Raw genomic sequence first — 11,850 nt, forward strand, 5'->3', positions numbered from 1 at the left:
GAGCCTTGTGCTGCCTGTGTAAGTCACTTGTTGTAAAGAACATCTTGTTTCTGCCTTGAGTCATGCTCCATGTCTGTATCCCTTCTGTGGGTTGGCTCATTTGGGAAGGTGCTGGAGCCACAGTGACTCAAAGCAGTGTCTCTTCCATGGCTTCTAGGTGAAAAGCAAACAGCCCTTCTTGGTGTGAGGACTTTAGGATTTTTCTCCAAGCTTAGAATTCCTCAGAGCAGCACCAGCCCAAGGGAGGGTGCCCTGTTCCTGTACCCTCCTCTCAGTGACAGTGACACTGGCCTGGGCTTCCTCAGCTGTCAGGGCAGCTTAGGCACAAGTGCCATCAATGAGTCAAAGCAGTTGCCAGCTTTCCATGCTGTGCTGGAAATGTTTCTGGAGTTACCCTGAACATCTGTACAAGGTGGCACAAAGCCCCTTTGCTTTGGTCTGACTGACAAGCTCCCATTGTAATCAAAGTTTTTGCATGACCAGAGAAGAGATACAGAATTTTCTTCTTGGATCTCCACTATAGATCTGCTGGGATGTTGACCTATCTCATGGTCCCTGTCAACTAAAAAGTCTTTAAAATAAAATTTTTAAAAAGCCAAATAAAACCCATTTGTATTTGTTATAACCGAATCCTACTGCTTTGCCCAAGTCAACAGCTTTCCAAAGGGGCATATTGTCTCATTGTTACATGATACTTGACTGTAATTCCCAGTGACAGATCTCTAGCCATTCTTCTTGAGGAAGCATAACCTCTTTCTCTGAAATTCCTAGCCAAAAAGGTGTGTAAAGAGCTTGGGAAGAGGAGACCTGTGCCCTTGTTTTTCTCATGCAGCTGTGTTAGAACAGGCAGAGTGACTTCCAGTGGTCTTGGTGAGCAGTTGACTATGGAAATATTTTCAATTTGGCAAAATTATATTCTGTAACTATCTCTAAATGCTGCCCTGAAGAAGCCTGTATATTGAGACACCCTCCCTGCTGCCATGTTCTGAGTCAGATTCTCTGGAGCTGAGCGCTGCAGGGGAGATGATTTGCAACTAGCAATGCAATTTTTCTATATCTGCTGATGTTTACCTTTAAAATTATATATAAATATATATAAAACTGTCTTTGATTTTTTTTCTTTAATTTTTGTTCTTGTGTGGTGTAAAATGGAAGTCATTGCAAAACGAAATGTAATTTTGTTATCTTTGATTCAGTGGGGTTTCTTTATTTAAAAATAAAGGACTTATTGAAGTCAGTGCTCCAGCTAGTGCCTGTGTGTGAAGTTCCATATGTTGGCAGAGGCTCTCAGTCTTCCCTGAGGCCCAGCTTGGGGAGCTGGCTGGGGGAAGGTGATACAAGTGGTGCTCAAGCCTTTCCTGGTTGCTTTTTGTCTTCTGCCCAAGAAGAGGTCTTTGAAGCCACTCTGGTGGAGAATGGGTATAGCATGGTCTTAAAAAAAACACATCTGCCATGAAACTACTGAAAAAGAGTTATTTTTGCCACTGGAATAGAACAGCTGCTATTTTTCCCTATGTGAGAGCAAGTGCAGTGCCTGATCTTTCAGCTGCTGGCAGAAGAAACACAAACCAGCACCTGTGGCCAGGTCAGTGACATCTGTGAGCCTCAGGTGTACAACAGCACTGCTCACCTGACCTTACAGCTCTCCACTGTTTGATTTATTCCCTACAGCCCAAGGGAGGGAGTTGTGGGGGGTAAATGGGACTGGTGCCCTGCTGGGGCAGCTGGACTGGGTGCTCTGTGGGACACAATGGCCCTCATCTGTAATTTATTGGCCATTGTGAGTCAGCTCACTCAGCTCCCAGCTCTGCTGTGCTGCTCTGTGTCTCCCCACCACAGCAAGCTCCTGGCTGACAATTTGTCACAGGAGTGGTGAGCAGCTGCAGGCACCTGCCAGGAGCTGTGACTGTCCCAGTGCAAACCCCAGAGGCAGCAATGTGATACTCCTCTCTCTGTGGATGAGTTTTTTCCCCCTTGTTCTGTTTCCACAAGCTGCAGTTGCTCTGCCTCCCAGGCAAGCTGTGCTGTTGTGTTTGCACTGGCCTGATGCTTGCAGGGTTGTCACACGTGCTTTCCTTGGGATGGCTCCAGGTACAGAAAGGAGCCAAAGGAGGTGGAGAAGTGCCTTTTGCTCTGTCTCCTACACAGCCTGAGGCTTTGGGACTCTCCATGCATGGACTCACCAAGCAGCTGAGGCTGGAGCAAACATCTCGCCCCAGGCAGGCCCTGTCCTGTTTGGTTTGAGCCTGAGCCAGTGCCCTGCTGAATGTGGCTCTTGTCAGCCCCTCCACCTCAGCCAGCCCTGGGTAGGGGGGCTGATCTGGATGATGAAAAGGACTCACATGGAGCTGGGAGGGGGGACAGGACCCACTGTGGGACCAGGCTCAGGGAGAAGGTAACCTGGGCAGAGACCAGGAGCTTGTTCTTCTCTGAGCCCTGCTGCTGGCCAAGGGAGGAGATGGTCTGGGAAAGGGTGTCCAATTGACTCTTTGGAGGAGATGATCTGGGAATGGGTGTCCAGCTGGCTCTTTGGAGGAAATGGTCTGGGAATGGGTGTTCAATTGACTCTTTGGAGGAGATGCCTGGTTCATGAGCCAGAACAGACTTTCTAGACAGGGACAGCTACCTATGCCTCCCTCCTCCCCACCTGAGCAAGCTGTAATTAGTGTCAGGTGCAGCCGGTTTGCTGCACAGGTACCACCCTTTGCCCTCCATGGTGACTTTTGATGGGGCTTCCCTGAATGAGCTCCCTTTCACAGTGCAGTGCTAGGAGAAACAGCTGTGCTGAGGCTTTTGAAGGATTTAGGAGGGTATATTCTTCTTGTCTTTCAGTTGTTTTGTTATTGAAATCCATCTCCTAGTCCCAATGGCTGCTGCAGGTTCTGTTCTCCTCCCTGCCCAAGAAGGAATTGGGCAGAGACAGCTCCACCTGGGACCCTGGTTGGGTTTTTGTTTGCATCTGTTTTCTCTTCCCTGGTTAGAGCAGATAAGGAAGAACTGGGGGCCCTTTCTCAGGCAAGAAAAGGACTTGATCTGGAATGCAGGGAGGATGGAGATGGGCAGTGCCTTGGTCCTGGTGCCAAAGTGCAGTCAGTGATGAGGAGACTGGGGTCTCCTGCCAAACACTGGCACTCCTGGTCTTCTTAGAACCAGCAACACAGCCAGCACCCAAAAAGCTGTACCCCTGTTCCTCACCATGAGGCACCAGAGCTTTGCTTTAAACACTTTATTTCTCCCTCACTGTAGCCCTCCCTTCCCAGAGCAGACACTCTCCTGTCCTCCCCTTGCAGCTCCAGGAAAGGCTGTGGGAGAGGGCTGGTGGCCTCCTTTCTCCAGCAGCTCCAGAGGGAAGGATGCTGTGCCTGGGAGGGACAGCCCTGTGCCTGGAGTGGGGACAGGAGGGACAGGTATGGAGCAGCACAGCCAGGCTGCTGCAGCACGAGCAGTCACTCAAGCAACGCTACAGGAGGGAGGTGGTGGGGTTAGAGGGCCACCTCTGGTGCTGTGGTACAGGGGAGAGCAGCAGGCTCCTGCTTTACAGAGCTGTGTCCTCAGACTCGATGCGAGGCCCAAAGAGCTTCTCTGCAGTTGCTTTGCCATCGTACTTGGGCAGGTTGCCACCAAAGTCTGCTGGCAAGATGTCAGCATCGATCTCCTGGTAGAAGGATTCCAGCTCCTCGCCGTGCACAAAGACCTGGGGGGACATGAGAGTGACCCTCAGCAGAGGATCAGGACAGCTCTTCCCAGCTGCTCTGTTCCACCCAAGGAGGTGCCTTTGCCTGCAGGTCCCTCCCACACTCACCCTCTCCAGCAGTTTGCTCTTCAGGAAGGGTTTGACCACGTTGTAGGTGGTGGTGAAGTACCAAGGCTGGTGGATGAAGTGGACGGCCTTGAACCGTGCTGGGAAGGAGTCCTGGGATCCCAAACCCAGACACAGATGGTTACAGATCTTACCCTGATCTGAGCAGGCAGCAATGGATACACCAGCACTGCCACACCTCTCCTTGCTCTCTGTCCCCTTCTCTGTTCTGACCCAGAGGATCAAACATCCCCACCTCAGGAGCACCAGGGAGCTGAAGAACCTCCCAGACTGCTCCCACCCCATGAGAAGGACCTTCCATGGGAAGAGCTGAGTGCCTTTGGCATTCGGTCCAAGGGCAGAAATGCTGGAGTGCCTGTGTCTCTATCCAGCCTGGACCAGGCTGGGCTGAGAGGCTCATGAGGAAAGGCCTCCAGGCCATGCCCTAGGATGCCGCAAGGAGAGGTAGCACTGCTTCTGGTCAGGCATTTGAGAAGGCAGGGAGATGGGCTGGGGAAATTTTTGCAGGGTTAAGCCAATTAGCTGGCAAGGCAGGGAGAGGGTGATGGGGAACAGCCTCTCCACGATGCTTTCTCATTGTTCCAACATGGTGGCAATCCCAAACCCTGCTAGCCCTGCCTCTGAGCTCCCTGCTTGCCCAGGGTCCCCTCTGCCACTGCTGGATGCAGACTTTGCCACCTCACCTGCAGCATGTCCACCATCTTCTTGAGCTCAGAGGGTTTGATCCCTGATGCCTGCTGCATGGTGAAGCCCTTGAAGTTCTCAATGATACAGAACCCATTGATCTGGGTCTCTTCATTCTCCAGCAGCTTCTCCAAGATAATACAATAGGCACGAAGGATCTAATGGAGAGGAGAGGCAGCAGGGTCTTGTATGAGGTCTCACCTGCCATAGACCCTAGGGGGTACTCAGGAGGAGTCCCATGGAGTGTTATCCAGGGTCTGCTGGACTCCAGCCTGCTTGTCACAGCCAGTCCCCAGATTTCAGAGCAGGGAGGGGGTGACCACATTCTCTTTTCAAGTCATGAGCATCAGATCTGGATCACTGAGACCAGATTCAGGGCTGAGCAGGAAAGGAAACTGGGAGAAGATTTGAGTTACACACCTGAAGACCTCTTTGCCAAGAAGCCCTTCCCATGCCCTATGCCTCAGTTTCCTCCTCTGGCCCTGATTTAATGGTGTGGTGCCTTTCATCAGCCCGTGTTACACGGGCTGGGGGATGCACAGCCTGAATTTGGCATCTTGCACTGCATCCTTTGGGGTGGAACATGCTCTCCCAGGCTCCCTCAAAGGATAAATGCAAAGGGCTCCAGATTTACTTCCACCTGTATGGCTGGACAGATGCACATGTATGTGTAAGGATGCTGTGCTCAGTGTGTGTAAGGATGCTGTGTCAGTGAGTGTGTAAGGATGCTGTGCTCACAGTGAGTGTGTGTGTAAGGATGCTGTGCTCACAGTGTGTAAGGATGCTGTGCTCACAGTGTGTGTAAGGAGGCTCAGTGTGTGTGTGTATGGAGGCTGTGCTCAGTGTGTGTGTAAGGATGTGCTCAGTGTGTGTGTGTGTGTAAGGATGCTGTGCTCACAGTGTGTGTGTGTAAGGAGGCTGTGTCAGTGAGTGTGTAAGGATGCTGTGCTCACAGTGCCGAGCGGGACAAGCCCAAAAGCAGCACCGCAGCTGTGGGAGCAGCCTCTGAGCTGGGCTCACCTCATCGAAGGTGATCTCCTCGTAGTCCCAGTTCTCGATGTTGAAGAGCATCACCACGCGGCCGTACTTGTCCCTGCTGGCCAGGATGCCGGGGTAGCCCGCCTCGATGGTGCTGCGCACCGCCTCGGGGCTCAGGTTGTCAAACAGCTCGGGGTACTGCTGCCGGAAGTTCACGTAGCCTGCAGAGGCAAAAATTGGGAAAACTGGCTGCTTGCCCAGCCTCGGGAAGCTGGGGGAGCTGCCAGAAACGGGATGGGCTGGTGATGCTGAGATGTCAGAGCCCGAGAGGTGTGGAAAGCTCTGCCTGTGGCACACGTGGGTCAGGTCTCCTCCAGCAAAGGGGGAAAGAGGGAAAGCAAAGAGGGAAAGCAAAGGGGGAAAGAGAAACTCAGCAGACCAGCCCCAGCATGCTTGGTGCAATCCCTCCCCTTGCCAGGAGCTTCCCACACCTGCTTTCTCTCCAACACCTTAACAAGTAGATAAAGTAATTTCCCCCCTCATTTCCCTTCTCCTTTTCCTCCCTGTTTGGGTGAAAACCCCCATCTACCCTCTCTTGGCACCCTGCAGGCACAAAACAAGGAATTTCATCCTGGGAAAATGCAGGCAAACGAAACAGCTCGTCGGAGAGCCAGCACTGATAATTACAACTCATTATCCCCTAAGCTGACACAAAGAAGAGCAGAGCTGGAGCCAGGCAGGTTCCAGTCAGCAGCCACCCTCTGGGCTGCCCTTCTACTGCCCCTCCACCCCTCCGTGTCACTCCCAGTGTGAGGAGAGGGTGCCACAAGCACCCCAACCTGTTCCCAGACTTAGAGGTGCCCCAGGGGTGCAAAGATCCCCAGGCACCGTGCACAGGAGCATCAGGAGGGTGCAGAGCTGGCTCCTTACAGGGGTTCAGAGGGAGGAGTGTAGGGCGTGTACAGGGCATGGGGCTCTCAAGGTGATGCAGCTCAAGCCAGCTGGGTTTGCTGCATGAACAAAACCATCACCAAATGTGAGAGGTTTTTTCTGTTTTGTTTGGGTAAATTTGCAAGGAATGGGACTGTCCTGGTGCTGCAGGATGCCTGGTGTCACCCTCATTTATTTCTTTTCCCATCCCAGCTCCTTTCAAGCCCCTCAGCCCTATTTTTCTATTTTTCCCCTCTCTTCAAACCCTGACTTTTTCTATTTACCCCCTCTCTTCATTCCCTTCCAATATCAGGGTCCTGCTCTGCCAGCACAGCCCAGTCTGGGCTAGGAGGCACCAGCACAGGACAGGGAACTGCTGGGGGATGTGTACCCTCATCCTCAACCAGCATCACAACCCAGCACCCTCCCCAGCTTTCAGCAGGCCACGGGCTCTGTGCCCTCCCCACCTTTCAGCAGGTCATAGGCTCTGTGCACGTCGAACTTGCGGGCGCGGATGAAGCGGAGCAGGAAGGAGTCGTCCCTCTCCTGCACCTTCTCGGCCACCTTCTGGCAAACGTCCTCACCGCCCGCCCGCTCCTGCACCAGCTCCCGCAGCGCCTTCACCGCCACCTCCCGCTTCTCCTCCGTCTCGTTCAGCTCGTCCTTTGCCTGGGGGGAGCAGAGAGGGCACCCAGTGATGGGCACGCGTGCTGAAACACCCCGGGGGTGTCACAGACATCTTTTATGAAAAATCCTTTCCTTAGAATTTTTCCTCCTGAGAAACCTCAAAAACAAAATGTAAACGATGATTATCTGCTGCTGTAGAATACAACAAGTAAATCTGTAATTAATCTCATGCAGTTGTTTCTAATTAATAAGCAATCACAGTCAGCTAACTCAGACTCTCAGTCCAAGAGACAAGCCTTTGTTATAATTCCTTTTTTTTCTATTCTTAGCTAGCCTTCTGATGAAATCCTTTCTTCTATTCTTTTAGTATAATTTTAATACATCATAAAATAATAAATCAAGCCTTCTAAAACACAGAGTCAGATCTTCATCTCTTCCCTCATCCTCAGACCCCTGTGAACACTGTCACACGGGAGTCCTGAAGGTACCCAAAAACTGGGGGAGGACAGTCAAGCTCCTTGCAGCATCTCAACATAGGGATAGCAGGGTCACTCAATCCTTTACTGGTGACAATAAAGCTCCTTGCAGCATCCCAGCACAGGGAGGGCAAGGTCACTGAATCCCCAACCTGGAGACATTTTGGTAAGTGCATCCCCCCTTCACTGCCACCTCCCTCTTCTCCTCTGTCTCATTCAGCTCGTCCTTTGCCTGGGAGGAGCAGAGAGGGGAACCAGTGATGGGCACACATGCTGAAACACCCGGGGGGGTCGTGGAGGCACCCAAAAACTGGGGGAGGACAGTAAAGCTCCTTGCAGCATCCCAACACAGGGAGGGCAGGGTCACTCAATCCCCAGCCTGGAGACATTTTGGTGAGTGCAAGAGACAGCAGAGAGTCTCCTCTGTCCCCTGAGGAGCAGGAGCTGCACCTTTCCCCCGTTCCCCACAGCTGCCTCACCTTCTGCAGGGTATGTGGGGGGATCTTCTCGCACCTCCCAAACACGGGCCCGTGGTCCTTGGTGGTGAGGCGCTCCAGCTTGGAGCGCAGCGCCTGCTCCTCCTCCGACACGATGCGGAACGTGCCCGTCTGCGGGGAGGAGAGGCTGTGGGGGCTCCCCAGACAGCCCCCCAGCCCCCTGCCCCACCTGGGAGCTCTGGGCAAGGGGAGAGGCTCCACACAAGGGCGTCCAGTGGGTTAGGGACAGGCTGTGTGCTGCTTGGACCAAGGTGCACCCTGTGCACCCCATCCCAGCTCTGCAGGGAGGGCATGGCCAGGGCACAGAGGATGGGGCAGCGTGGGGATGGTACTCACAACTGCAGACATGCTGTCCTCTGTCTTCTGTCGGCAGCAGGACACTGGCAGAAGGAAGGAGGAATCAGCATGGATCCAAATGGTCTCCACAGCCTCCCTTATACCCCATTTCCTGACATATTGCACAGATAGGGGCAGAAGTGGGGGTCCAGAGGAGACCCCCAACCTTCCTCATCTCCATCACCTACTGCCTGCATCTCTGCCTACCCGAGGAGGCCAAGCAGCCTGGAGAAACACCAGGCATGTTTGCAAAAGCAGCTTAAAAATCTGTGTATTGATCATCTGATACTTTATATGTTTTTCTCAGTCTGCCTTTCCTCTTTTGGCTGGGGGTATCTCAGCCTGCCCTCACCCAGGTAGTCTCAGACCACCTTCCCATTGGCAGAGACAAGCATCCAAATTTGGCCAGGCAGCCAGCTCATCCTTTTATTTCTACTACCAAAATAAATAATATTACCAAAATAAATACTCATCCCCAAAGTATTTCCCAAACTCTCAAGTCTCACTGCTCCACCAGCTGCAAGGCTGGACTGCAAACCTCTCAGCATCTTTCCAGTGCAGTCTGGGTGAAACACCTTGTTCCCATCCACGAGGAGGAGGAGGGCTGCCTTCATCCTGCCTCCAGCACCTACCCCTGCCTGGCTGTAGCCCCAGCTCCAAGCCCAGGCTGTGTGAGCGATGCTTGGCTCCAGCTCACCCATCTCCCAGGGCCATCCTCTCTCCCTCCACCTCCTGGGAAAGGGAGAGGCATCAAAACCAATTCAAGCTCTGGAGGGGCCAGGTTGAGTGAGGTTGATGGTCTTCAACGCTGTTCTTCCAGTTGAAAAATGTCCTGGGTACTCACCAGGAGGAGCAGAAGTGTCCTGAGCAGGTGAGTGCACGGAGCTGAGGTGGGAGCAGGGGTGGCGAGGCCGGAGTGGAGCAGGAGGGAGCCGGGTGAAAGCTTTGTAGAGTCACCGGGTTGGGATTAGACCGTCACAAGGCATCAACTCACTGCAGCTTTGCAATTAAGTCAGCCCAGCCCAGGAAAGAAACCCCATTAAAACATTACAAAAGGCAGCTGAGGAGAGGGAAGGAGGGAGCCGGGGCTCCACGGCCAGCGGGAGTGTGCGTGGGGAGGCGGGCTGGATGCCGGGCCCGATTAACAAAGTATAAAAGCTCCTTGTTGTGTAACTCGCTCATTAGCACGGGGCAGGGGCAGAGGCAGGGGGTGGGCAGCCTGCCATCCTGGCCTGCTCCCCGGGGTGAGCAGGACAGGTCTGTTCCCCAGCTCCTGCCCCAAAAACCCTGGCAAGGCCCTGCTGTGAGTTCAGCTGTGTGGGCAAGGCCTTGCTGTGAATTCGGCTGTGTGGGCAGGGTCTGGCTGCGGGGATGGGTCTGTGGCAGAGGATGCTCCTGGGGCTCTCCAGTTCCTCCCCTATGGGGCCTCCCAAACCAGCATCCATACAAGGCCCCTTTCAGCTTTTATAAAAAAAAGGCACAGACAACATTTCTACAAGGCCCTCAAGTGATGATTGACTGCTCAGAGCTCTGGGAGCTGGAGGTGCCACAGAGCCATAAGGGAGGGGAGCCCTGGGATGTGGGAGAAACAAAGCTCAGCCCACATGTGGGTGCAGCAGGATGGCAAAATGTCTTTTCTGGGATGCCCCAGCATGCTGAAGCTACACAGGGCAGGAGAGCCCTTGCAGCCTTAATTCTTTGGGTCAAGGGTTGTGGGAGCTGTGTGAAGATGTGGAGAGGATGGAGCAGTGCTCAAGCCCAGGAGAGGAGCTTGGCCAGGCTCTTACCATGGTGGGGATTTTGGGGAGGTGGCAGGGCCGGGCTAAGCACCAGAGCAGGGCTGAAGGGGCTTACACAAGGCATGTTTTGTAATGCCCCTGGGATTTACGGATTTGGTTTCCACACAGGGCTGTCCTGCAAGCGGAGCTGAGACCCCAGTGTGAGGGAGGGAGGGAGGAGGAGGAGGAAGGCACGAGACTCCAGATGAAAGGCTGGGGTGCTGCTGAGGGAAAATTCGGACCTGTGCCAAACCCCTGAGCAATGCCACTGCAGCCTGAGGCAGCGTGCACTGCTCTTCAGAGGAGACCCCCAAGCCTCCCATCCCCTTCCCACAGCCCTGGTGCAAGGCTCAGCTCCCTCCTACAGCTCGTTGGACCTTTGTGTGCAGCTCGGTGCATAACAGGGGTGCATCATCAGCATTGGGTTTCCCAAACAGACCCAATAATGCTCTGTTGCTGTGCCAGAGAGAACCTGTGATCCCTGGGGCACCTGGGCATCCCAGCCAGCATGATCATCACAGATGAAATAGTTTTGCAGACACACCTACAACCTCTGGCATCACAAAGAGAGTGTTTTGCCCTGGATAAACGTGTCTCAAGGGGGACCCACCCTGATGTGCTGTGACAGACCCCAAAGTGCACTTCTCTTCCAGGTCTGGTTATCCCCCTGCCCACAGCCCCACGTCAAACTCACTCCCCTTGCTCAGCACATCAACTCCTGCTCCACGTGAGCACAGGGCTTGTGAAATATCCCACGCTGTGCGGGCTTGGGATCCTTTGGCCAAATCCTGCTGCTTAGAGGCAGGCTACACCTCCTGGTACGCTCAAGGCCACCCCGCATGTCCCCCGGAATTAAGGGGTTTACTCAAATGTATCCAAACCCCACGTGGGTGTGTGAAAAATGCCAATCACTTGTTTTTAAAGTTTTAAAAGCTTAATAGTAATTAAATGGTTATAAAAATAGTAATACAATTAGAGTAATAATAACTAGGACAATTTGAATTAGGACAATATGAGACAATAGAAATAAAGAGTTATGGAAATCCGGGTACCTTTTTCCGGGCAGCACAAGCCTGAAAAGGACACTCGTTAACAGAGGATTAACCCTTAAAAGCAACAGCCTGTTGCATATTCATACACCTCATACATGATGCATAAATTCCATTAAAATACAGGATTCTGTCTGGTCAACTTCTTCCTCTGAATGCTGACAGTGCCTTCCAGGCGGGAAGAAGTTCCTTTCGTCTGATAAGACGGCAATAAATTCTTTTTCTCTGAAAGATTCAGGTGTCCTGTGGCTGCTATTTCGCCTCAGGTCCTTTCTTTAAAAAAAGTATCTTACACAGCATAGTGTCTATTTTAACATATTATTTTATAACCCAAAACTCTATTTAACACACGACTTAAGAGACTTAATACAGCATTACTTTCTAATAAACTACATATAATATTCATTTTAATATTTGGCGAAAAGCCAATCATAAAATACGCATTTTTCGCACCTAGGACGACCCAGCTTGGGCAGGGAGGCCGGACCAGGTGCGCCAGGGCGGACCCACGCTGTGACACAGCGACACTCCCCCCGCGGGACTCGAACCCGCGGGCCCGCGGGCGGGCAGCGCGCCGGGGGCGGGCACTGTTCCCCGGGTGACGCGCGGCCACTTCCGGGCGGGAATTTCGGGGCCCGGAGCCGCGGCCCGGCGGTCCCGGTGTTTCCCGGCCCC

The 11,850-nt window shown here is 53.1% G+C and overlaps 1 protein-coding gene across 1 annotated transcript; it reads right to left on the reverse strand.

Moving 5' to 3' along the window:
• Window positions 1-3,225: 3,225 nt before the first annotated feature.
• RLBP1 (retinaldehyde binding protein 1) lies at window positions 3,226-9,319 on the reverse strand. Its single transcript, XM_054272868.1, has 8 exons — window positions 9,193-9,319; window positions 8,349-8,392; window positions 7,995-8,123; window positions 6,880-7,081; window positions 5,525-5,703; window positions 4,504-4,662; window positions 3,803-3,913; window positions 3,226-3,694 (listed from the first exon to the last, which is right to left on the reverse strand). The coding sequence occupies exons 2-8, from the start codon at window positions 8,358-8,360 to the stop codon at window positions 3,536-3,538; spliced, it is 951 nt and encodes a 316-aa protein (XP_054128843.1). The 5' UTR covers window positions 8,361-8,392; window positions 9,193-9,319; the 3' UTR covers window positions 3,226-3,535.
• Window positions 9,320-11,850: the final 2,531 nt, after the last annotated feature.

The sequence above is a fragment of the Melozone crissalis genome, unplaced genomic scaffold (assembly GCF_028551555.1).
Source record: "Melozone crissalis strain CALT ecotype California unplaced genomic scaffold, PUWL_Pcris_2 ptg000014l_1, whole genome shotgun sequence".
Taxonomy (NCBI): Eukaryota; Metazoa; Chordata; class Aves; order Passeriformes; family Passerellidae; genus Melozone; species Melozone crissalis.